At 38.6% G+C, this 25,207-nt stretch overlaps 3 protein-coding genes across 4 annotated transcripts; all 3 read right to left on the bottom strand.

Moving 5' to 3' along the window:
* Window positions 1-398: 398 nt before the first annotated feature.
* Window positions 399-5,680, bottom strand: LOC118117316 (protein THEM6). Its single transcript, XM_035169458.2, has 3 exons — window positions 5,561-5,680; window positions 3,383-3,887; window positions 399-2,395 (listed from the first exon to the last, which is right to left on the bottom strand). Exons 2-3 carry the CDS (start codon window positions 3,881-3,883, stop codon window positions 2,288-2,290), a joined length of 609 nt encoding a protein of 202 aa, XP_035025349.1. The 5' UTR covers window positions 3,884-3,887; window positions 5,561-5,680; the 3' UTR covers window positions 399-2,287.
* A 971-nt stretch (window positions 5,681-6,651) lies between these two features.
* LOC118118261 (protein THEM6-like) lies at window positions 6,652-9,480 on the bottom strand. Its single transcript, XM_035171302.2, has 3 exons — window positions 9,326-9,480; window positions 7,329-7,834; window positions 6,652-7,236 (listed from the first exon to the last, which is right to left on the bottom strand). Exons 2-3 carry the CDS (start codon window positions 7,830-7,832, stop codon window positions 7,129-7,131), a joined length of 612 nt encoding a protein of 203 aa, XP_035027193.2. The 5' UTR covers window positions 7,833-7,834; window positions 9,326-9,480; the 3' UTR covers window positions 6,652-7,128.
* Window positions 9,481-10,212: 732 nt separating this feature from the next.
* Window positions 10,213-24,751, bottom strand: LOC118117198. Of its 2 annotated transcripts, none has more exons than XM_047342050.1 (26): window positions 24,666-24,751; window positions 22,638-23,295; window positions 21,407-21,536; window positions 20,831-20,998; window positions 20,494-20,631; window positions 19,942-20,093; window positions 19,263-19,366; window positions 18,970-19,156; window positions 18,161-18,289; window positions 17,885-18,028; window positions 17,548-17,683; window positions 16,262-16,412; window positions 15,865-16,001; window positions 15,648-15,759; window positions 14,918-14,981; window positions 14,330-14,533; window positions 14,066-14,211; window positions 13,656-13,774; window positions 13,248-13,369; window positions 13,051-13,148; window positions 12,473-12,609; window positions 12,141-12,265; window positions 11,841-11,986; window positions 11,658-11,760; window positions 11,406-11,542; window positions 10,213-10,841 (listed from the first exon to the last, which is right to left on the bottom strand). In XM_047342050.1, exons 2-26 carry the CDS (start codon window positions 23,145-23,147, stop codon window positions 10,727-10,729), a joined length of 3,714 nt encoding a protein of 1,237 aa, XP_047198006.1. In that variant the 5' UTR covers window positions 23,148-23,295; window positions 24,666-24,751; the 3' UTR covers window positions 10,213-10,726. The 2 variants fall into 2 exon arrangements, with proteins under 2 accessions (XP_047198006.1, XP_047198007.1); XM_047342051.1 differs by lacking the exon at window positions 24,666-24,751 and adding an exon at window positions 24,291-24,375.
* Window positions 24,752-25,207: the final 456 nt, after the last annotated feature.

The following is a 25,207-nucleotide window of genomic DNA, read 5'->3' as shown; positions in this document are numbered from 1 at the left end:
AAAAGAGTACAGTACTTGAGTAAAATACTTAGTAGCAGTTTCTTTCCAGCAGTGTGTATGTGCTGTAATAGCAGCTATAGTTGTCAGTGCACTCTGCACTTTCTCAATTACTGAGAAATTATTTAGTTTCTAAAAGTTGAAGGTAACATCCTCAAATGTCTTGTTTTATCCGACCAACTGTAAAAAATACTTTACATTAATATTTAACAGGTTCAAGTTGGATATCTTCATTGTGAGGGACAGAAAGCCTTTCTGCTTGAAAAATCACTTAATTAAATATCAAAATAGTTATTTTCCTGCAGACCAATTTTCAATAGGACCAAAAATCAACAATACATCAGTAGCTCAGGTGAATGCTAAAAAACAAGCACTTCTACTAAAGCAAACCCACACAGTAAAACTGTTTCCAATGCATTTTTTATTAAAAATGCTATTAAATAATTGACAAACACAATAAATGTATTCTGGTACAGTGTATCCATTTCAGTAAATCATAAATAATGAGTGGAAAACAAAAAGGACAACACTTTTCTTCAAATTTAAAGGAATTAAATATGAATATTGTGCATGGGTAACATAAATAAAAGGTTAGACAGTGCATCTTTAAAAATGAATTCAGTTTCCTCTTCATACAGAACAATACATTACTTTGGTCACAAACTTAAGCTTTGATGCATAAAAGGAAAAGGTTCCAGATTGTCATAAGGCTGCCTCAATAAAAACCAAGCATCATCCAAACATTCGGTGTTTATTGTGCGTCGCAAGTTTGGAAAAGTTGGCAGCAACCTCATACAATATCAACAATTGTTTGTCACGCCTATCAATCTGGATCACACACACGTTCTCCTAAAATCAAACAGAACTCAAAATCAGGAATCCCGTGCTCTAAATGCATGGATTACAAATTTGGTCAAGGAACAAAAATGAACTGGTAAAGGATCCCTCAAGAAACAAAATAAAACAAGATTCCCTCTCAAGTCATTCTGTGTCAAATCCTCACACTTTGGGGCTGCTTCATCACACATGTGCCTGAGCATGCACGGATCACTAACTGCTGTTCAACACATTGTGAGGAGTTAGTAAAGGGATGTAACTTCAGAAAAGTAACGATATCTCTGCAACGACTCAAAACTCAAACTTTCAGGAGGTCTTGATGACTTTATACATTTTTTTTACAATTCAACTTTAATTGTTAGAATTACTCATAATATTGCTAGTATTTATATTGTGGACATGTTAAGATAAATATGGAGCTGGAGAAGAGCCATGAAACGATGTGAGAACCAAACCTATGACCTATTTTAAAGGGAGATATGACTTAAAGGAATAGTTCACTCAAAGATGAAAATTCACTCTGTCTACTCACCACTATGCCGATGGAGGGGTGGGTGAACTGTTTGAGTCCACAGAACACTTTTCTGTTGTGTCATCCAAGTGTCCGTACCCCCGACTTTCAAATTCGACTGGTGTCAATTACACCATGTCTTTAGCCTAAATGTCTGCTATGATGCAGGTGCGAATGCAAAAAGTTTGGAATCCGTTAGCTCATATCTTTCTTAGTTTAGTTTCTTTCTGAAAAAGATCCATACGTTTCTGTGATCTGCCCAAAAGTGTGAGGATTTGACACGGAAAGAGACAGTTTGTTTACTCACTTGTATTATCTTGTGCAAAGTGCTGACGGGGAGATTAAAACTAGTTGCTGTTACATTATGTCTATTCAAGCATTTCTTCACGCATACTGTATGTTTTTCATAAAAAGGTATAATTCTCTGAAATCATAACTGCAGACTACGACTAATGGAGAGGAACAGGCACAAAAAATATATTCTGGTTGTTTCGAAACATGCATCTATGTCAGTGGAAGATTAACTTTTCCTCTACATGCTTTATCTGACGTTAGAGGAGTTTGCTAAATGAGAATGACGATTTCTAAAGCCAGTCTACTCACAGTCAACTACTGAATAAGCTGCAAGGATAAAGCTATCGTTTCCCTTTTCTCAGAGAGAAACTTCAATTATGATCCCAGTGCGTACGTGCATTTTAAAACATGTAAAACCTACAGTTCAAGTTTTCATATTCAGCAGTTTGATGTTTGGTTCACTTCCTACAAAAATACACAGCAGGTAGGATTGACCCAGAACAAATCAGTGGAATCTTATAAGTCAAGTAAAACTGTCTATAATGTGTAACTGTGTGTGTGCATGGATGTTTACTGTATATGTGTGCGTGCAATGCAAATGATATGTGTGTCTACACTCATGATGTGTGATGGTGTCATGGTGTGGCTTCACTTGTTCTTATCCTCCAGTCCACTCTCCGCTCTCAGGGCCTGGCTGCTGGCTGTAATGAAGCTGATCCAGTGTTGGAGGTCCTCTGGAAACTTGGGACACTCGATCTGCGCGCACCACACACGCGCACGCACACACACACACACACACACACACACACACACACACACACACACAGAGAGAGAAACGTTAGCTGAGTGCTGATCGAGACTGAAGACAAAGTCTATCGTTTGCACACTTAATGGCAACAATTAGATTTTCATGGAAAGATGCAGAGCCTTTTCAGTTTTAAGGATGTTTTTCTTAATCTTCAGTGATCGTAAATCAAACAGCACATTTACAGTAGAGTCTGATCCATATATTAGCCCATCACAGACATATCGGTATCCATGTTTATGTTTACTGATATGAAAACTGTAATTTTATAGGGTAAACAATTCAGAACAGAAGTGCATTTATGTTTACATTTTACTTTAAACAAATCATGTTTATTTTCTTCATTAAACTGTGAAATATCAAGCCTCGATTACGTTTCTTTGTCTTATAATAGGAATAGGAATAATTGCCAATTTCTTTTTTTAATATATTTATCAGCAAATGTATCAGTATTGGAAAATCTTTACTTCCTAATATTGGTATTGTATCGGCTTTCTATCTGGGTCCGGCTTTAATTTAAAGACGTCAGCTTTTGGCTTAATAAACAAACATTTTGACATTTTGTTGACCAAACTAGAGCTGTATTGATTTCCCAAGTCCTGGGTTCCTAAATGTGAAAAATGCATCAGACTACACACCAAATACATAAAGTCTGTCCTCGGGCCTTTACTGGTTTCTGACTTTGTGAAAGTGGGAAAAACAGTAAAATTCTAAACGACTGTTCTCTCCTTTTACTAACTAATGTCATAACTACAGTTATTTTTCACTTCCATCCATTGAACCTTCCCTGAATGTGTTTGGAGCCCCCATATGAAGGCCCACTCTCTATTTTGAAAACTTCTGTAAAAGACCAAACAAAAGTATTTAAGACAAATATTGTTAGTTGCAGAACTACAGCTGTTTACTGATACTTTACTCCATCTTCTGCCAGTACTCACCTTCCTTTTGCATACAAATTCTATAATGCTCTCTGGGCTGCAGCGCACCACATTCTGCCTGCAGAGCATGACCGCAGATACAAAGCCGTCTTTCTTGGACACAAAGCGCTGCTCCAAGTAAAAGGCCTTCTCGTCCCATCCCAATACTTTGGTCCGAATCTCAAAAGCCTCGCGGAAGGCCAAGGAGCGCCGGTACCGGATGGTGGAAGCCCCTACCACCATTTTGGCCCCCAACCTGCATGAGGCCATGAACAGCCCGTTTCGCATGTAATGGTGAAAGCGAGCAAAGTCACACTCCCTCAGGTATCGAGAGTTGTTCATGTGGCCCATGTAGTCCAAGTCATGCGGAAGGACCATGCCATCGATGCTTTGCTCTGCTAGAATGTCCCATATTCTGGGCTGGAACCATGCCTGGATAAAGACCTTGACCCCGCGCAGGAAGTACCATACATCCAGAGTACAGAAGAGCAGGAGGAGGGCTCCAAACACCAGCAGCATCATCTCTCTGAAACAAGAGCGATATAAACTATAAACAGCACTTAGGTCAAAATATAAACTTTGAGTAGGTGCATTCAACAAATCAATGATTTATAACAGTATATACTTAATAGACTGATTGATATGCTTTTGATTTTCTTTATCCTCAGATGCTGAGGACCTGATCAAGCTGGAGTTGTGGCTGTGTCTTGGAATCCAGCTCTGATGTCATTTTTGACCCATGTTGTGCATTAGAAGGGGTTTGCATAGCTTGTGAATCAAAGGGTTAAGAGAGGATTACATTACATTAACGCTGTATTTACATCTTTTGTCCGAAGAGTCGATGAGGCTGCAACAGCTGCTGGATGTTTATGAACCGTCTAAACAGCTCAGATATTTAAGTTGTACTTGTTATATGTAAGTTAACACAGAGTCAACTGTAAAATGAAGTGTTGGACCAAAAGGACATGTCAGCTCAGCAGTGCAATTAGAGCAATAATTACATTCAAATAAAACCAAGTAAAAAAGAGCTTAATATAACAAACACAATAAAACTACATACGTTCGAGGATGCAAGTTCACGATCATACTGAGCGTGTGAAAGCCCTACGTGTGCAAAAAGAGCCAGTAAGAAAAAGTATGTTTGCTAAACGGCCTCAGAGCTATTGACCCTGCTGCCATCTCACGGAACAACGGGATGGACGGTCAGATTTCTGTTCCCACAGTCGAAACTAAAGCAATCGTATATGTGGAGGAAACTTCTAGAAAACAAGAGGTCTGAGTTACTGAGAATTGACAGATTTTAATATTATCTTGCACTGTAGTAAAAGTTTTGTTCTACCGTTTAATATGTCAGAACCTCTTTGATCTTATTTGTTTGCCTATTATGACATAATGACGCCCTCACGTTCCTGGAGCAGGACACAGTGACTACAAACAGTGCAGCCATGTTGTTTGCAGTTGTTTTGTTTCTCCTTGTGAGATCTTGTTCTTGCATCTCTCTGTAATCATTTGGCAGCAGGTGGGTGTCTCTTTATGGACATTTTCTGCTTCACTGTGAGGTAATGTTGTCCATCTTTCAATCCTTTGTCTGTCTCTTCATGTTATGCAGCCTCTCTAAAGTCATTTGCATCTTTCTGTAGTTGGTATTAAGCATCTCCTAATAGTATTTTCTGTGTCTCTCTGTGGTTGTATTACAAACTTTATCTTTGTGTGTCATAACAACTGAGGCCCATTCAGTAATCCATCCATTATGTTAATCCCATGTATATCTTATGTAGATCACTTTACATCCCCTGGTTATCCTAAATGAACTTTACTTTGCCTTGTCATAGGAACTCCTCACTTAGAGCAATTCTGTTTCTAAATTCATTTAAAAATATTAAATCAATAAATCAATGACTACGTAGATGCGAATAAAAACACGAGGATTCGCCCCCAAACCGAATATTATGGGTAAAAACCCCGGAAGCATCAGCCTTGTGTAACGATTCACTTCAACCTTGAGGACTGTGGAGCTAACGCTGCTCCATTCAACCTGCTGTCACAGACAAATCTGCTAGCTTAGCCGCTAGCTGCGAGCAGACCCGTGGCCTCGGCGGAACCACGTCCGGGTTCACGTATTCTGGTTCTATCGACCCGGGGAATTCAGGCGCTGGCCGCGGACACGACAGGGTGTGTTTACGTGGCGGTGAAACCTACCGTGCGCCCCGGACTCACAGCGACCATGAGATGCGATGCTGCTGCAACTTGAAGAAACCGGTAGAATGAGTCTACGCGACTTCCGGGTGCTCGGTGACGACTTGAAATCTCATTGGTTGCCGTGTCGGCATGGTTACGAAGTCATCATCATCCTCATCCTCATCTTAATTATAACTATTATTATTATTGGTTGGTATATTCTCAGTGGCTGGTATTTATAAAATAGTTATGTATGTATTTGATATTAATATATATTAATACTCGCAAAATTCTAAAGATCTTATTTTATTTTGTTTCCCTGCATTTGTCAGCCACTGGGTGGCACTGTAGGCAGACAGACAGACAGACAGACAGACAGACAGACAGACAGACAGACAGACAGACAGGCAGATAGATAGACAGACAGACAGACAGACAGACAGCAGGCAGATAGATAGACAGACAGACGGACAGATAGATAAACAGAGACTGACAGATAGAAGGATAGATAGACAGAGAGACAGACAGACAGACGGATAGAGACAGACAGATATACTTTTATTGTCTGTCCAAAACTGACAGATATTCTCCTTTTGACAGGGCTCAACAAAACATAAATTATTCACAGAATCTATAAAAAAAATAAAAATAAGAATCAGCTGGATAGATTTTGTCCGTTCTGTATTTGATTAATTGCAATGAATGAACGAATGAACTTCAGTGTGGGTGATGGATTTGTTTTGACTGAATACATCACATCCCCATGATGCATCAGTGACAGCTTGAGTTTGGACAAATAGCAACTGGGATAGTTACACAAAGGCACAATAAAAGTGAAGTTTTATACGTAGAGTACATGCACAGCTCAGTCTGTAGTATTCATCCTGCCGGTGGCTGAAAGTGTCGGCCTTTCTTTATACCAGTTACCAGGAAAATACTGATAGCTATATTCAACCTAATTCACTGCCAATGTAATATTATAGCTCACTGTTCATTTACTCTTAAGCTACTGTTAATGTGATGCCTTTTATTTCTCTTGTAGAATCGGTTTAAAAGATAAATTGCTGTACACCTGGTTTCTACATGGCACATTCCATTAGAGTGACACAAACTTTGATTTTTATTGTTACTCTTCAACTTTATTTTGTAAAAATTCACAATGACTGTATTGCATCAATTTTTGATTTGTAAAAACTGTTATTTATTTTGCTGTACAGAAAAAACTTCAATCTAAACCTGTCTTGTTTCTCACTGAAAGTGGGTGAGGAAGTCTGCACAGATGTGCACCTAAATGTATAGTGAGGTAAGAAACGTGCATTAATAGGAGTTCAAAATAGTTTTAATGCTTGTATGGCTTTTAATGCTAATATGGTACACGAAAACATATAATCATGTTACTTCTCTTTTGAGGTATCTTGTTTCTTTTAGTGTTGGCGTCTATGTCAAGCTCTATATCAAGAGTGAAGTAGGCACAAGCGTGTTACAGTCAAGTAGCCAACAAGCAGCAAATATTTCTCTCAGAAGACTTTGAATCCTGTTTATAAGCTGCCCCACAAAACTCCAATCTTAATCGCTGCCTGTTCACAGCTTTATTTGTTCTTCTCCTCCAGTCCGCTCTCCGCCCTGAGGGCCTGGCTGCTGGCTGAGATGAAGTTGACCCAGTGTTGCAGATCCTCTGGAAACTCAGGGCACTCCACCTGCAACGAGCAAACGTCCTTCAATGAGCAAAGGATTCATTAAAACATTACCAGTGTTCGATTTGCATTTGTATTGTGGCCTCCTCTCCTACCTTCCTCTTGCAAAGATGCTGCATGATCTTGTCCGGGCTGCAGCGGATCACACTCTGCTTGCAGTACATGACGGCACACACCAGGCCGTCTTTCTTTGACACAAATCTCTGCTCCAGGAAAAAGGCTTTGTCGTCCCAAGTAACGATCCGACTGCGCAGCTCGTAGCCCTCACCTATACACAGAGCTCTTCGGTAGCGAATGGTGGTGGCCCCCACCACCATCGAAGCTCTGAGGGCTCGCACGGCCTTGAACACGCCGTTGCGTGTGTAGAGAGAGAAGCGGGCGAAGTCGCACTCGCGGAGGTAACGAGCATTGTTCATGTGGCACATGTCGATGTCATGGGGAGTGACCCGGCCTGACAGGACCTGCTCTGCTGTGACGTCCCAGACCGGAGACTGGAACCAGGCCCGGGTGATCACCGCAGCCGCTCGGAGGAAGTACCACACATCCAGGGTGCAGAAGAGAGCCAGCAAGGCGCCGAGCACCCACAGCAACCACCACATCTCTGTGAAAGGACATAAACAAGCAGAGGAAGCAGTGGGGTTACTGGGATGTGTGAGAGCAACATCATCTATGTGCAATTCTCATGATATTCCATCCTATTGATGGGTATAGCTGTATTCAAGTACACAGAAATATTGGTACCAGAGTGTATATCTTTATGTGCCGAAATGTTGGCCCTGCCCATCAAAAATCCATATTGGTCTGGTTCTATTTACTCCTGTTTGGTGACATTTGTGAAAAACCTGTGCCCTGTTTTTTTTTCTCTAACGAAAATAAATATTTGAGTTTTGTGTTTCTTTAGTTGAAACCGATGGGCTTTTTGTCAACAGTCACAATCAAATATTTAGAATAAACTCGGCTTCCTCATCAGAAGTTAAGCTGAGGCAAATATATGACAGTAACCAAAGCCAGTATGTTTCAATATATTTAATACATTTTTAAATAGATAAAGTAATAAAGCTCTTGATATTATCTTATATTAATACCAGTGTGGACTCCTGGATGGTTTTGGTTGATTAGCTCTGTGTGTTTTCTGAACTGGCAGCTGGAAGTAAATATTTCGGGGGGGGAGGAGTCTCCCTAGTTTGAAAAAAATTTAATAAAAATCAATCAAAAGAAATTACCACCTGAAACCCCTTCTCCTCTTTCAGCTCCCTCTTATAGTCTCATTTATCAAAATATCAAAACACAATAAGTAGTACTTATTGTGTTTTAGATTTTTATAGGTGCGCTTTCTCCAAGTTCAGTTCTTATCCTGTATTTTAATCCATTGATGATTTTTTAATTATATTTCCTCATCTCTAACTTGTTTGTATCTGTATCTGTGCTCTATTGCTTCTTTCTCTTCAAATTGCTTGGAGAAGGGTTTCTTATTTTTTAATTTTCAAATTGTAAAGCACCTTGTAACTGTCTTCTGAGCGGTGCTGTATAAATAAAGTGTAGTATTATTATTAAACTCATAGGTAACAGCTGGTAGCTAAATGAAACCATAGTGATTCATGTTTGCAGTCAGGTTTGTCTTGTTTCACCAAAACCAGAGACACTCGTCAGGTGTATTTTAGTTTTGTGTATTTAAGTCAGTATTTCTGACAGAGAGTAAGAAGTAGTGCTGAACCACTTGAATCCTGCGGTTCTTTCTGGAGCTGATTCTTTCAAACATGAAGTGAAGCTACAGACAAACCTGATGCGTATCAGTGACTTTTCAGGATCTATTTAAAACACACGTGAAGGAGTAAACAGGTTCTACAGGATCATCAGGTACTGGTTCAAACTCTGTGAAAACTGCTTAAACCTCTGAACAAAGTTTGAGAGTTTAACATCAACTAAAATGTCTTTGACGAGAGTCGATGCCTCGTCATTTGATTTCAGACGTAAGTTACTCGCAGGTCTGAAGTGAAGTCACCTGTTGAAGCAGCAGTTTCCACTCGGACTTTACGTAACTGACGTAAACAAGCTGAAATAAGAGTAAATACTTAAATCCACGAACACTCACCTGCGGATTCCTGCTGTTTCTACTCGAACCTGCGGAGTCTGTCCACACACACACTCAGACACACACATACAATCCCCGACACACTCAGCTACACACACCTGAACAAACTCCTCCACACACACTCTCCATACCGGAGTAAAGTTTAACCAGATTTCTTCCGGATACGGCTTTCAAAATAAACATTTATTTCATTATATTTATCTATAACTGGCGGTTTCGACATTCAATCGACATTAAAAAAAGTATGTAGGATTATTGTTAAATTAAACTTTATTCCAGAATTGGCCATTTCAGATCACGAGTGAGTCTACTGAGTTTTCTTTTTTTAATTTAAAATGTAAGGACATTTATTTTGAAGCCGACTTAGTCTCTTCTTGTTATCAGGACGTGACGTAAAACAGAATCCTTGGCTATGATTGGTTGTTTACTCACTCATTATAACCCACCAGTAAAAGTCATGAAAAGTGTAAATCTCCATATTTCAGAGGATTATTGCATGAAACATTTTAATGCACAGATAAAATGATGATATAACATTGGTTTTATAAGTAAAGGTTTATTTGTCTTTGCTTTAAAAGTATTATAATTATTAGATGCATTGTAAAAAATCCCATTTGTCTTCTAAGATCAGTCAGGACTGAAAATATTCAAGAGTAAGTTTCATGTATCAACACAAATATTACAATTATAGTATTAAAACTAGGTATTGATGGTCAAACAATAAAAGTATCTCAGTTCATATTAGTTCAGCTGAGTTGACGCTACATGTATGAACAGAAATCCTGGTTGTGAGCACCATTAGTCGCATGTTAAAATGTCTTAAGATATCTGTATATAAAAGTTAAATGAAAATATTCTTTACTGTAAAATAGAAGAAAGGCTGTGTCCTTTTTATATGGTTTATTGTTGTGTAATCACCATCAAGACAAACTTTTATTCACCACTCTAAAAGGTAATTCACATTTTCAGCAATGTCACAGAGTATAGGAGAAACTAAAAAACTGGAGAACAATCATCAGACAGCAGATTAAGTAAAATGACTGTGATTGTCCATACAATGCTCATGTTAGGACAAAATTACTATAACTGCAACAACTGAAGATTCACTTTATACTCACTAAGAAACACTTAGAAGCTACATTACATTTATTAGTCTGGTATATAGGTTTCTAGAACTGCATCCACTTAACCAATTATGTCAATTCAAACTATGGAAAACTTTTTATAAGGAATGAAACACAGACAGGCTTTCTGTCAGGTCATTTTCAGAGATTATCTTCAAACATACTAAAGCTTTTTTCCTTTTAAGTCCCTGAAAATTTGAGTGAAAATCTATCATCAATAAGGTACCATGTACATTGAACACAGGTCGAACCACTGTGATAATGATGATCGACACATTCACTGAATTTGACGAGATCGATGATCCATCACCATTTTCTTCATGTCCCAGTCGGCTCTTACGTAGCAAAGATCAAGGTCGTGTCCTGGTCCAGCCATCGGGTCATACTGGTGTCTGCAAGAGTGTGTACAATCAACTGTGAAAATACAGTACATGGCAATGCAGCAGATGAGATGGAGAGTTGAGATTTATTGTGGGGAGATGGTAGTTATGTAGTTTTATATTTTATTGATATATAATAGATTTAAAAACGCCAAAAGCAATTAGTTGGGCTCCTTTAAAAGCATGGTATTTATATACTGGTTATGATTCAGGTCTAGTTCGTATGAAGAATGCTGCAGGACACATTCCGGCTCAGTCACAGTCACAAGAGCAAAATCTTCGGCGTGGAGTACGTGTACGACAGCTCGTTTTCTTCCTGATATATTTGTGTTCTTTTTGTTTTGCGTCTGAAACATCAACAGCCCACTTGCCCACTGTAAATTCTACGAGCAATATCCTGCTGTATTTTCACATGGGCTCACTGCGACATTCTCCAGAAGTTTTACTAGGGGGCTGGCAGGGAAAACGCCTAAGAATATCCAAAACAAACCAAACCAACCAACAAACAAACAAACAAACACACGATTGAAAACATTGGTGCAGGTAATTATGGCCATCAGTAGTAAATTAACTCACTGTTTGAGGTGTTCCTCGATGGCTATGCGTTCATACACGGTGCCGTACACCGTTTTCACAGGATCAACAAACATCTTATTGGTGAGTGGACAGATTAGATGTTGGGGTATGAACTGCTGCACATGATCCACCAATTCCTTTCAAATAAAAGAAAGAGACAAGACATTAAAGAGTGTGTCAAGACACCACATATGTTGATGTTATATGAAAAGTAGGAACACGCCACAACTTTGAATATGTTAGTTCTCTCACATTCTCCATGTCATCCAGCGACTTTCCTGCATTTTGCTCAGTGTATTTCTTTGCTTCCAGCAGATACTTCTCACGGTTCGTCAGGAACTCCTCAGCCAAAATGCTTCAAAAAGAAGTTCGATATCACATCAGATACCTCAAATCTCCGAGCACCTTTCTAGTTTATCAATGTGCATAACTCACCTGTCGAGTGGATCATCAGGCTCAGGGATGATGAGCAGTCCATACACAGCATCAAAGACGTCTCTGATGGTAATGTGAGCATTGTAGCTGCGGTCAAAAATGCTGTGGCAGATGCGGCCCACGCTGTTGATGTTGCAATGGTACACCTGCCATCCTGTTAAGGAAATCTTGCAAGCAAAACGTGTACAGTGTATACAATCACTTCAATCGCCGTCATAAAATGTGTCTCACACACACACACACACACACACACTGGAAGCCTGTAATCACTTTTCAGTTGTTTGTGTTTTGGCAGGATACTCGGGTGACAAATCGAACAAGTGGAGGCTTCACTGGGTATTCAGGACCAAACTTGCAGTACAGCTCAAACACTCCTTTCTCATAGGGCGTGTCAGGAGGGCCCTGCATGAGAATCCTCCAGAATGCTGAAGAGATAAAAACAATTATAGAAAAAGACTACACTTTACATTGGAATCATAGGTGGTCCCTTCATGACTATACAGACTGAACATTATCCTGTTCAGCAATTAACATGTTAGCTTTCATGAGCACAATGAGGGTCAATCACAACACAAGATACCCCAGTTAAATATCCTGTTTTGTGGAAACAAACAAGAGACAGCGCCACCTACTGAAGTCTGACTCTGATGTGAAGACTCTGAAGAAGGGATGAGGGTCACAGTGCAGGCTCTTCAGCTCCTCCAGGACACGTCTGTCCTTTTCCATGAAGCGCTCATCCTTCGCCTCCCGAAGCTTCTTTTTCAGAGCACTGTTTTGAAGAATTAATACTTCAAATGTAATGCTCTTATCTTAAAAGGTCTTACATCATTGTTAATGTTAACATATCACAAGGTTCAGAGGGCCATGTTAGGCTTTGGGGTGTGAAATGCTTTGGTTTACATTTGTCTGCAAACGATCAACAACAAAGTGTGTCTGTGCAAGTTTGATACTTCGTTAATCATTTGATTTCACTTGACAAAAATATAAATGTATAAATGTATAAATGACAATCTTAATCAGAGAAAACAAGTTATTGCAGAATACTTTTTCAGCTCTAGGAAAGTGGTGTAAGGATATTTCACCGTTCTAGGATTGTAGCAGGTCAATCTTTTTGTTTTGTATTTATTATACTTATCAAGAAAGGTAACAATATCTTCACTTGATCAGGTTTATTATCAGTATCCAGAGGATGTTTGTGTCTATCTCTCACCTCTCTGTCCCGGTCACTTTGCTGCTTAGCTGGGTTGGCAAGGATGTATCTGGATACTCATCATATCCGGTGGTTGCAAAGATACTCATTAAAGTATGCTATAACAGGGAATAACAGGTAAAATATCAATGAACACATGATGACAAGTTGTAAGGTTGATTTGTTTAATTTAGAGTATTTTTCATACTGCCACTGACCTCACTGACAGACGACACATCAAGTTTTTTCTTTGGTTTCCTCTGCTCCAAAGACAGGACTGTCTCGATCTCGAAAAGCTTCAAACCCTCTTTGATTGTCTGTGGTTTGAAACAGCAGCCGCCTGGAGGCAAAATGCACATGTGGTATAAAGATGCAGTAAATATCTGAGTGAGTGTTAAAGTTAGGGCTGGCAGTGGTGTGCGGTTTAGAAAATGTGACTATTAATTATTGTTGGCTTCACTGAGGAGGTGATGACTGTCTGTCTGTAGGGTTAGGGTTTCCTCAGGCCCTCAAGTGCGAAGCTGATAGTTTGAACGATTCTGGAGAAATGGGAGCCACAGGCAGACCGATTTTGGGAATTTGTAGATAAATGTGCCAACTATACTCAACTGAGTATGAAAGCAAACCTGTTGCATTGCTGATTCCATGCAGCATACTGTTCTCCACTTTTCCAAGAAGGATTGAATCCACAACGATGTCAGATTTTAACAGCTTGGCTGTAATGGCAACTGGCTCCATCGAGGATCTGTGGGAAGAGGAAAAAGCATTCAGTATATGACAAAGACAATAAAATGAACAGCTTTACTTAAAGTTATTCTGTGAAATACGTGTATTAGAATGGTTGATCCTAGCCCCTAACCATTTAGAAACAATGAGAGATTACAGAATCAACAATCTCAATAGCTGGCTGGCAATTGTAAATTAGCATCAGTCAATGCCTGCTCAACTAAAGGTATGGTAAGCATTTCATATTTATTTTTGTAGTAATATGTAAAAGGTGGTAGTGTATCACATTAGAACATAGAAGGACTTTTACCCAGAATCATTTCCATCAGTGAGGCAGATGATGCGAAGTCGACAATCTGGAAACTTCGTCTTGACCTTTTCCAACTCGGACAAGCCACGTCGTAGGGCATCATACAGCAGAGTGCATCCATTCGGTTGAAGGATACGGATGAACTCCTACAAATGAAAAGAAAAACTCTTAATCTTTGAACATTTGTTACTGGGTGGATAACAACATTAAAAATGAGATGCAGCTATTCCCAGAAGGAACCCTCCTTTGCCTCTGATTTGTTACCTTGAACCTTTCCAGGTTTTCAGTAAATGTGTGTAGAGTTTTCACCATTGAGTCAAAATTCACGAGACCAATGATATGATGGAAATCATAAGCCATGCTTCTTGATGCAAAGTTGTCAAAGAGCTCCTTCACAGCATTAATTTTCTTTATCCCTGCATTTCCATAGCACTCTTCTTCCATGGATGAGCTTGTATCTATCAGGACCTGATGAAAATAAATAAAACATTAGAATATTTTCAAATGAATACCTCATGCTACACTGTTTACTCAGAAAATACAGAGACCAAATGATCATCGACCAACTGTTTATGGTAGTACATGTTTTCCAACCGATCAAACTTCAGTGGTCCCTCTGTCAAGAAAATGCAGACAAGGGAGACTTATTACAAGACAAATAAGAGACGATGAAAAATGAGACAGCTAAATTATCAAATATAATGCAAACAAATTCACATAATAAACAGAGATTGACAGTGTGTTTTGTATTGTTTCAAGTGATTTTGGATTTGTCTCTGTTCATGCTTAAAAGTCTGTTTTCTAAATTTAAAAGTGTCCTTTAAGTCAAGACTTAGCCAGGCAGTGTTATACCAGTATGGCTTCCTTTGGAGTCCTAGTTGTGACAAATGATCCATCTTCTCTGTGGTCACCAGTCCTGTGTTGGATGTCAAAAAAATTAAAAATAAGAGTTAAACAATGTTTATTATCTCTTATTTATATATTTAGTTTTACATTTAGTTTGTCAGTTTCATACAGGATAGAAATAAATACTAATACTTTGGATGACAGTTGATTTAAATATGCAACAATGAAGTGGTGTGAAAGATTGTGGAAGCTGCACTGTATAAGTCAATTAGAAACTCATGTTGTATTATCTTAAAGGACATGAATTACCGCACTGCGGTCGTATGCCTCCGCCAACCAGTGAAGTTTCTGTGTATATTTTTACATACTTTTTTTCCAGATTCATATAAAAGGTCACAATAGACTTTGCCTTTGACAACTGAAACATAATCACTTCATCTTTGAGTACAAGTGACAACTGATCAAAAGTTGAACAAGCAGTCTTGAGATAGCACATTCAAGAGGCAAAAACATTTTTTGAGGTCACCGTGACCATGACCTTTGACCCCCAGGCACCAAAATTGAATCTGTTCATCTTTGAGTCCAAGTGAATGTTTGAAGAAAATTTGAGGAAATTCCCTCAAGGCATTCTTGACATATTGAGTTCAAGGCATGGGACGGACGGATAACCCGAAAACATAATGCATACTGATTTCATTATGGTTGTTTATATACACGCTGTAATTCGGATGCTTACTTGGCCGCCAGTTCATTCACATCCACTTCAATGCTCTTGCCATCCAGACAGTTGTGCACCATGATCATATCTGTGGATCCTTTGCTTTTATGCAGATAAACACCAAGGTTATCTGCAAAGAGAAAAGAAGTACATCAAGAGCATGAAACCATAAAAACGAAAATGCTTTTTGAAACATGCTAAAGGGAGGGTGATACAGACTGATTTAATTGGGTACCTTCACTCAACAGAACAAGGCAGGCCATATTCTCTCCAAGCTTCTTCAGATGTAGAGGTGGGGTCACATTGAGATGAGGGAAAGACTTCAATCTTTCAACCATTTCTCCAAAAGTCAACTGTTCATGGACCTGAAAGCTGTCATGTGATTGCTTATTGTAGACATTAAAGGATGAAGCATAACCATATGTCTTAACCAAAACATTTGTTAAATGTATTTTAAAAACACTGAAAATACTTAATAGGAAGCTTTTCAGTTAGTATTTATATGTATATTTTTTACTAATTTTAACAGTCGTAAAAACTGCAACTACTTGGTGGCTGATAACCATAATCACCAAAAGAAAAAAGTTTAATTTCAATAGTTTAATGGAAAGTAAAAACTTGATGGTACATACTTCTGACCGGTTATCTTTTCATGACTAATCCAGAGAGGATAGGTCTTTATGAAGGGAGGCAAGCTGAGCAAGAGTTTCTCAATGTCAGTGGCTCTCTGTAATGAGGTCTCTCGCAAAATCTGTTCTGTGCAGTTTGGAATTTTCACCCCATCTAAAAAAAAAAAGATAGAACATGAAATCAAGCCAGAATTAAAACACTATTGACTACAAAAATTTTTTTCAAAAAGCAAATATATGCAAACTATTCAAGAGTCTTTTAAAAACTACAAATAAAGCTTTCAATAAGCACATTTTTGAAGACGTGACCTTGACCTTTGACCACTGAAATCTAATCAATTTATCAGTGAGTCCAAGTGAATTGTGCCAGATGTAATTCCCTACGGGCTAATATGTCACAGTCACAGTAAACTGAGGTCACTGTGACTTTGACCTTTGACCCCAGGCACCAAAATCTAATCAGTTCATGTTTGAGTGCAAGCTGATCTTTCAAGAACACAAACATACTTTGTGAGGCCATTGTGACCTTTGGCTACCAAGATGAAATCCAAGTTCAAGTGAAACATTTTGCTAAATGTGAAAGAATTCCATCAAGGTGTTCCAGAGATATTGCATTCACAAGGCAAAAAATGTGCTTTGTGAGGTCACAGTGACCTTGACCTTGGCCACCAAATTCTATTCAGGTCATCCTTGAATCTAAGTGAATGTTTGTGCCAGATTTGATGACATTCCCTCAAGCTGATCTTAAGATAATCACGTTAAACATACTTTGAGAAGCCAACATGACCTTGACCTTTGACCTTTGGCTACCAAAATCAAGTGGGTTAAATCCTTGACTTCAAGTGAATGTTTGTGCCAAGTGTCAAAGGATTCCTTGATGGTGTTCCAGAGATATCACCTTCACAATGCGAACATTAATTTGAGGAAATTCTCTCAAGGCATTCTTGAGATATCGCATTCATGAGCATGGGACGGACAAACAAAAACTAGTAAAAACTTACTCAGTTAGAATAGTTTGGTGGTATTATGACCTTTCATTGTTTTTAATGTTTTCACCCCGGCCTGTTTGTTGTCAGCAGGATGAGGCAAAAACCACATAACAGATTTCCACAAGAAATGGGCCAAGAAAGAACCAATAAATGATGGCACTTAAGTGCTTTAAATTTTGTATTATCACCAGTTTCCCGAGGAATAATTTATATATCTTGATGGAAAAGAAAAAGGGGGACTGACATCAATTAGTGTGTGCAATTTTGTGTGGCTTGATTTGTTTGTTTTTGTAGTTTTACCTTTGATTTTCTGGAGAATGAATGCTCGTTCAAAGGCAACTGGCACTCCAGGCACTCTCACTGGTTCACAGAAACGTCTGTTGTCTTGAGATGTGAGAGAGACTTCTGCGTAGTTCTCAAAGTCTGATATTTGTTGCTATTCAAATAGGAAAACACATTAGTGATTACCTGGGAATCAGATTTAGGACACATTGATGAATACAATCAAGTACAGTACAGTAACAACCAAAACCTCAGAATAATCTCAACCTCCACGATTGTGTTAAGAGATATTGATATCTACAAAAAATTTGAAATTACAGAAGCCCAGTTACCTCATACCCCACAATCATCATACCTCTGCTCTTGAGATGAGATGTGCCCAGCAGTACAATGAATTCTCAAAGACATGGATGTCCTTGATGACTCTCTCCCCTCGTTCTAAGCCAAGTTGGGGCAAAAGCTCTCTGAAGAGCATGTACAAGCCTTCAACTACTGAAATCTGCCGCAATGCAACAAGTATGTGTGAAGAAATCAGGATTACATAAAAAAATGATGGGCAGTTATTGACTTTAGGTACAAAACCAAGTACAATTTTGCTATTGCTAAAACAATACCGCCTCATATTGTTTACCTTTTGATTCCTTGTCATCCTTTCATTCCTGCTGAGTAGCTGATGCAAACTTTGGGCAAGAGGGTTACATCCAGTCAGTCTTCGTATGTAGCCAATCAATTTATTTTGTATTTCTGAATGATGCTCTTCCTAAAAGTAAAAAAACAGATGCACTTAAAATCAGTGTGAAGAACATTGGAGAAGGAACCTACAAAATTAACCATCTGTATTGCTAGATAAGCCAACCTTTCAGATTAGTTTGAATTCATTTAGGACAAAGGCACCGTGCCAAATCTAGAGCAACTTCCTGAGTTGATTATCAGCTGTTTTTTATGGACTATTCAGGGTCAGCCAATAGCTTCCACTTTGTTGTAGAAGGAGGTGTGTGTGTACCAAAACTAAGATTATCAACATCCATCTTGAGGAGGTTAGTGGTACAGGTCCGAACACACACAGGTCCTGAATCAGTCCCTAGATCTGGTCACTTAGTCCACATTTGGAGGTGGTTTTGTGACTGGTCCTTTTTCGCTGTTTGCACACATTTATTGACATACAGACACATCTGTAAACTCAGACCGGGTTAAAACTAAATAATTTGCTCTTCGTGAACACAAATGTTGTAGTTGTGAGTTCCGATCCCAAGCGGTCGAAGGAGACACATTCAGGATCTATTTGAATGTCAGGTGTGGATACACGTACTAAGAGCTGCGACTTGTGATCAGATCTCTCAGGATGGATGTTAATACCAGGTCTGAACAGGGCAATCGATACTAAAGTAAAGAGGGTCATGAGATAGAGAATGGAAACAATATAATATCAACACTGCTTACAACAACGTAAAGTGAGGACAGGAACACACTGGTTCCTTTCTGGGTTTGCTGGACTGAAGGCACAACATCATGAATGAAGAAGTCATCATTGAATGGAATCTCATCATCTGTGTATAAAGAGAAGGCAACTGTTGACCCCTCAGAGATTCCACAGCTTTCCAGTTTGTCACATCCGTCACATTGACCTCTGCAAGTAAAATAAGCACACCAGAGAACAGAGGTAGTGCGTGAGTACCAAGGACTACACGAAAAAAAGAAACACTTCAGTGGTTATGGAGGTAATTCTGAATTACTTGTATTGAAGGACATGTGCTGGAATTCCACTTGCATTTGCCAACTTGAGTCTAAGACTGGTTATGGTGTCGTTTTCTAAGTTCACCATCACGTCGAAATCTCCCTAAACAAGTCAACAAAACATATTCAAAATACAGATTCAACTCCATTCAATTTATAAACTATGTGCTATTTTAACCCCCATGAGAGACATCAACATCCTGAACCCTGAGCTCAAGTAAATTTAAAGATTATTTAGTTTCTTAACATTTAAGTTTTTAATATTCAGCAAATGTTAATGGATATTACATTGATTATATTGATGAAGGAGGGGTGTGGTTTGTCAGCTGGGACATTTGCTTTACTGATTTACACAATAATATAATACATTTTGTAACACCAAATCCACTTTAAGTTAATAATTACATGTACACTCAAACTTGTTTACATTATCACCATGTCCTATTCTGGAGTGTTAATTACAACAGAAGTAATTTTCCATTTTCCAGAGAAAATATGGAACCTAATGTATTTCTTTGTGTTTTGTTGGTTGTCCTCTGACCTCTCAGGCACCAGCAATCATAACCTTAAACTAAGCTATGGTTAGTGTTTGAGTTGGCTAGTGTTTCATTATCACATCACTTAGTAATTTCTTTAAGAATATCACTTAAAATTACTTGTATCACAAGCAAGACGCACCCTGAGCATGATGTGGCATCGGATAACCTCCTCTCCAGGTGTTTCGACAAACTCCACTTTGAGCGTCTGAGGAGCATATTTCAGGTTTTCCTTTGGTGTAAAAATGGCATAGATCATATCTCCACTTTGAATGTATCTCTCTTTCAGAGACCCTGTAAGAAGAGACAATAAAAAAAAGATAAGTGTTATATATGCAATCACGATGGGTTTTCTTGTGGCCTGCACTGTGGTTCTACTTGTTTGATCCCAAATGACATAAAGAGACATCAGTTGAGTCGGTGTATGTGTTTGTGTCTCTATATGTATCCAGTCAGCGCAGAGAGAGCGAGAGCGAGACCCTCAAGTTCTGCGTTACAGTAATACAATTACTGCATTACAGTAATCAACCCCTTATAGTGATCAGTTTGGCGTGTACAAACGTGATCACTGTAAGCAGTTTCCACAATGTATGTATGTACACAGAACATAATAGAAAGTTTTCAAACTGCTCAAAAGAACTTGAGGTACAATACCCTGTCACCTAGCAACTTCAACTGTAAAAGGTCTGCTCACACGTGTTGAAGAAAGAATCATCTGTCAAGGGCATCCCGTCAATTGTGTAGAGACAGACTCCTGTGGTGCTGCCCACGTTTTCAAGGTGACAGATCCTCAACATCAGATCTTCAACAGTGTTTTGAGTTGGATCCATATCTGAATAAAAAAAATTAAAAAAACTACTAAATTTTGCTTCTTTTATGTGGCCTATTCAGGACTAGGCTTGGAAGCAGCTTTCTGCTCAAAATCACAAAACAGTTGTAAGTAAGCTGCGCCTATACTGTACACTGTAGATAAGTAAATGGAATTAACGAAATAAATAATAAAAATGCATTACAAGGTTTATTCCTCTTACCTGTAATACGTTTTGGTTGAGGACATTTAGGGTACTTGTACTGCAGGAAGAATGCCTCCCTTGATTTTTGCACAGATGCCACAGTGCGAACTTTGCGCTTTGAAGCTTGGGGTCTTTGAATGGAGTTTTTCAACGCCACAAAACGATTCTTTTCCACACGACTCAAACCTGTAAAAATAGAGATAAAATGTCCCCCCGCATCTTTCAAAAAGTCTTACACATGTTACAGTATTTATCTTACACAGCTGTCTGACCCATTCTTACATTTCCAACTATGTGTTTTCTTTCCTTGTTTAGGCCATATACATGTGATCTACGTAAGTCTATTGCTGCAGCCAACCAAGGTTATTGTGTGCATGAGGTTTGACCTAAGTGCAGTGGTAATGATTATTAATATCATATTGCCCAGCCCAAGAAGATACTGATGTTTACATAGCGTCAATAAACAATAAACAGTTCCCCTTTCACGCCAACATATATTCACATAGGTTTGCATATTTTCAATTGTCTGACAACTTTCATTTTCTAACCAAGCATCATATGAAACTGGAAACTTACCCCTTTCAACACTCTTACCTAAGTTCTGTAGATCTTCATCTGTCACACTATCCAGGAAATCTCTGACATCTTTTACACCCAGCTGAAGAAACTGATTGTAGTACGACTCGAGTCTGCACTCCTTAAGTAGGTTGAATATTTTATCCATCTAAAAAAAGACATTGGGAGAATTAGAATTTATTTGCTTTCAGTCTGAAATAACAATATGGCAAATTAAATAAATATATACAGTCAATATCAGATAAATCAATATATTACAAAATTCTATCTACAATGCTGCCCTCATTGGAAACTGAAGATAATGCCAGTATCCAGTGGGATCAAAAATAAAAATCACATAATGGAAAACATTCTATAAACATGATATAATTCATACTCTATGAGCTACCAAGTGAGAAATTAAATGTGTTTGAATGGAACATTCCATTCAGAGGGAGTATATGACTGAAGAACAACCAGCATTAATCAGCATTTCTGTATATCTGCCAGTTTTGAAAGGTTCTGGCTTATTTTCAACTGCAGTCTTCTGACAAAATGATCCCGTTATTAAGCAGCACATAGGATCACAGCGTGGCACAACTGTCTCTCAGTTATGAAAGATTGTCTCCACTGTTAAACATGTGTCTAAAAACGTGACAATAAATGTCAAGCTAATTAAAAGGGGGGAGGGGATTTTGACTATCAGCATTACTTCAGATCACTTAATTTAAAGAATACCATTTTTTGAATTCTAATGATTTGTTTCTGCTCATGAAGTATTGCGTAAGAGAGTTATTGTTGCAGCATATTTTTTGCTAATCATTTAAAGGGACACAATCTTATGTATGCAGCCAGTAACCATGCACAACAGCTGTGATCACTCAGTTTCTGTTTACTCATTCTCTTACAGGGCATGGTTTATAAGAAAATGAAACCTATGAAAGTGAAACAGAATAGGTTATTGATGGAAACTGTAGAAAAGGAGTCATGGAAATCGTAGATTAAATGGCCACAGTGTTTTACAGAGGTCTAAATTAGGTTTGATAAGGCTTCATGTTCAATTAAGATACAGTTTTATACTGACTTTGACATATAACAATGAGAGGAATGTCCCTTTAAAACAAATAAGCTTTCTATCTGAATTTTGAAGCACAGTTTTACATAATTATTAGAATAAAGTGAATTCTGATCTTAACAGTAAATTAAGCTTCATAAACATATTATAACTCCCTAAAATGAAAATGAATGACAAAGTAATTTCAGAACACACCTGTTGTTTTGTTTTCTCATCTGCCACCAACACAGCCTCCTTCTCAGCTGGTGGGAGCACCTTCTTTCTCAGCTGGTCTGAAGCCGGGATCACTTTATGAGCCTTTCCATGAAAGCGTTCATCGTGGACTCTCAGGTGAGCCGCACAGTACGACTGCGAGCAGACCAGGCAGGATTTCACAGCTTTGCTGTTTCCGCCCGTACAAACGCTGCATTTCACTTCATCCCGTTTGACCAAAGTTTGGGCTGAAGCTTCAGATCCGCTTCGCTGAAACTTTTCCACCAGTTGAGCCAGAACCGTGTTTCTACTCAGCAGAGGTCTGGGATTAAACACATGCCGGCACTGAGGGCAGCTGTACTGGCCCTTCTGCTTGGTCCTGTTCCAGTGACCATCAATACAGTCCAGACAATAGCTGTGTCCACAGGGGATCGTCACCGGGTTTCTCAAAACGTCCAGGCACACGGAACAACAAAACTGGTCGTGTTCAACGGAAACTGTTGCTGCTGCCATTTCCTCCACACTCCAACAGAAACTGGAAAGGGAATAAGATTGGCGTAGTTCACGGTTGTGTTGATCACAGCTTCTCAGGTTTCATCTGCTGCAGACGCCTCCAACCCCAGCCTGCACACCAGGAAATGGGCCGTCCCATAAACAGCATCTGATCCCAAAAAAAAAAAAACTTGTACTGAAATTGCACTCACAACATTTATATTAAAAATTTGAAGAAAAGCAAAAAACACCCTCAGTGATGAAGCGAGCACTGTGTCCTAAGTAATTCTTCCATTTGTGAGTGACTGCACGCAGTACTAAATAACAATGGTAAAACAAGACATTATCTTCATCAAATGATCTGTCTGTATGTGGACACTCGATGGGTTCAATATGAATAACATTTGAATAAACAGGCAGCGGCTGGGACTGCTGTTGAACTTTCCCTTTGTGCAGCAGAGGGAAGTTCAGGGTTGTGTTCAGAGTCAGCCCATTCCAAACAGGGCATGTATAATAAGTCATTATGTCTAGTATTTAACAACACTGGGGCACAAACATACACACAAAAACACTGACGTACACCATTTTTCAGGACCAGAAGAGACATGGTGCAGAAACAAAGAGAGAGAGAGAGACATGTACAGCTTTTACTCCAAGAGAGAGTAATAATTCACTTTTTCATTACCTCAGCTCAAAGGGTAGAAATATGAACTATAATCCACTGGAGAGGAGGATTTATAGGATGAATTTAATTATTAATTTATTGATATAGATTAGTGGTTTAGGGCTGGACAGGCAGTGTTGCTTCTCCCTTCTTCCTTTAAGACATCATTTGTTAATCTGTTTCTCATTGAAAGTCTGTTTATCATTTATTGTTGTTTCTACATATATATTTTATGTTTGGTTTTCTAAAAATATTCGAAATAACTAAACACATCAAATCAAATGTATAATGAATCACTAACCACATCTGAATGAAACACACACACACACATCCCTGTGCTAACAGCAATATGCAGCCACAGGGTAATTAGCATCCAAACCATGACATTAACTTTAGCTAACCTTAGCTTGAATGAGTTTCCAAACATTATTTAAGTTTCTTTCAAAGGCTTTAAAAGAAAAACAGCATTCATAACCATATTTTAAGATGAGCACACTGACCTTGTGGCCTTGTTAACGTGGACTTTTCCTACAGTTAGCTAACATTTGATGTTAATGCTAAAAGACCGGCTCAGTTTAACATAGCTAGCTTTGCTAACTGTGTCGGCTAGCTTAGCTAAAACTAGCCTGGAACAGTTATACTAATGTTTAGAAGTGATATTTTTTCTTTCTAAGACAAGATGGCGGCAAAGTAGAAATTCACTCATTAATCAGTAAAGTCAGTTTGAGACCAGGCAGGAGACGTCAGAACAAAGATGGCGCCAGTGGACCCGACAGGTTGTTGCTTCCCACATTAACATCTTGCACAGCTGGTGTTGAGAAGAAGGACATGATGTAGACTCGCGGTTTAAATGGGAACTTTCTTCCTGTTCTTACCTTCATCCACCAAACAAGAAGCTGTGGAATGGCGCCGCTTCCCCTCCTGAGGATTTCAATTCAATCAACACGTCAACACTTCCTGGATCCACTTCACAGTAAAAACCATTAGTTTTATTCTGATTTAAAAGAAATTAATCCTAAATACATCATCACTACAATGTGACAATAAGCCTCTGACTAACTTGATTAACCTTCATAATTATAATTGGTCAATTTCACATTCATTAACCAAGGTTTTCAGACATTCACTCTGACCAGATTTTATTTTATTACTATTTTCTGTGACCCTGGATTAAACTATAATTAAGTGTTATCTACAAGTGAAAAAGAACCAGAAAAAGTGTTATTTACAAACTGAGGAGGAAAAAAAACATGTTATGATTTTAATCTACATAATCGAAAAGGAGTGAGAAGAAGTAGTTGCAAGTTTCTGGCTTATTTCAACTGAATACATGGCCACAGTGTCTTACAGAGGTCTAAATTAGGTTCATGTTCAATTAATATACAGTTTTAAACTGACTTTGACAAGTAGAATGAGA

The sequence above is a fragment of the Hippoglossus stenolepis genome, chromosome 11, assembly GCF_022539355.2.
Source record: "Hippoglossus stenolepis isolate QCI-W04-F060 chromosome 11, HSTE1.2, whole genome shotgun sequence".
In the NCBI taxonomy this organism is placed as follows: Eukaryota; Metazoa; Chordata; class Actinopteri; order Pleuronectiformes; family Pleuronectidae; genus Hippoglossus; species Hippoglossus stenolepis.
This window is presented reverse-complemented; position numbering and strand designations above follow the sequence as displayed.

Bases quoted from the DNA above. Each gene is read 5' to 3' on its own strand.
- LOC118117316 (XM_035169458.2), bottom strand. From the start codon at position 3,883: ATGATGCTGCTGGTGTTTGGAGCCCTCCTCCTGCTCTTCTGTACTCTG. The intron at 2,396-3,382 runs GTGAGTACTGGC...TGGTGCGCGCAG, and splicing joins AATTTGTATGCAAAAGGAAG to ATCGAGTGTCCCAAGTTTCC.
- LOC118118261 (XM_035171302.2), bottom strand. From the start codon at position 7,832: ATGTGGTGGTTGCTGTGGGTGCTCGGCGCCTTGCTGGCTCTCTTCTGC. The intron at 7,237-7,328 runs GTAGGAGAGGAG...TGCTCGTTGCAG, and splicing joins AGCATCTTTGCAAGAGGAAG to GTGGAGTGCCCTGAGTTTCC.
- LOC118117198 (XM_047342050.1), bottom strand. From the start codon at position 23,147: ATGGCAGCAGCAACAGTTTCCGTTGAACACGACCAGTTTTGTTGTTCC. The intron at 18,290-18,969 runs GTAAGCAGTGTT...TTTTACTTTTAG, and splicing joins TGTCCTCACTTTACGTTGTT to GAAGAGCATCATTCAGAAAT. The intron at 14,534-14,917 runs GTATAACACTGC...TATTTTCATCAG, and splicing joins CTCCAAAGGAAGCCATACTG to GTCCTGATAGATACAAGCTC.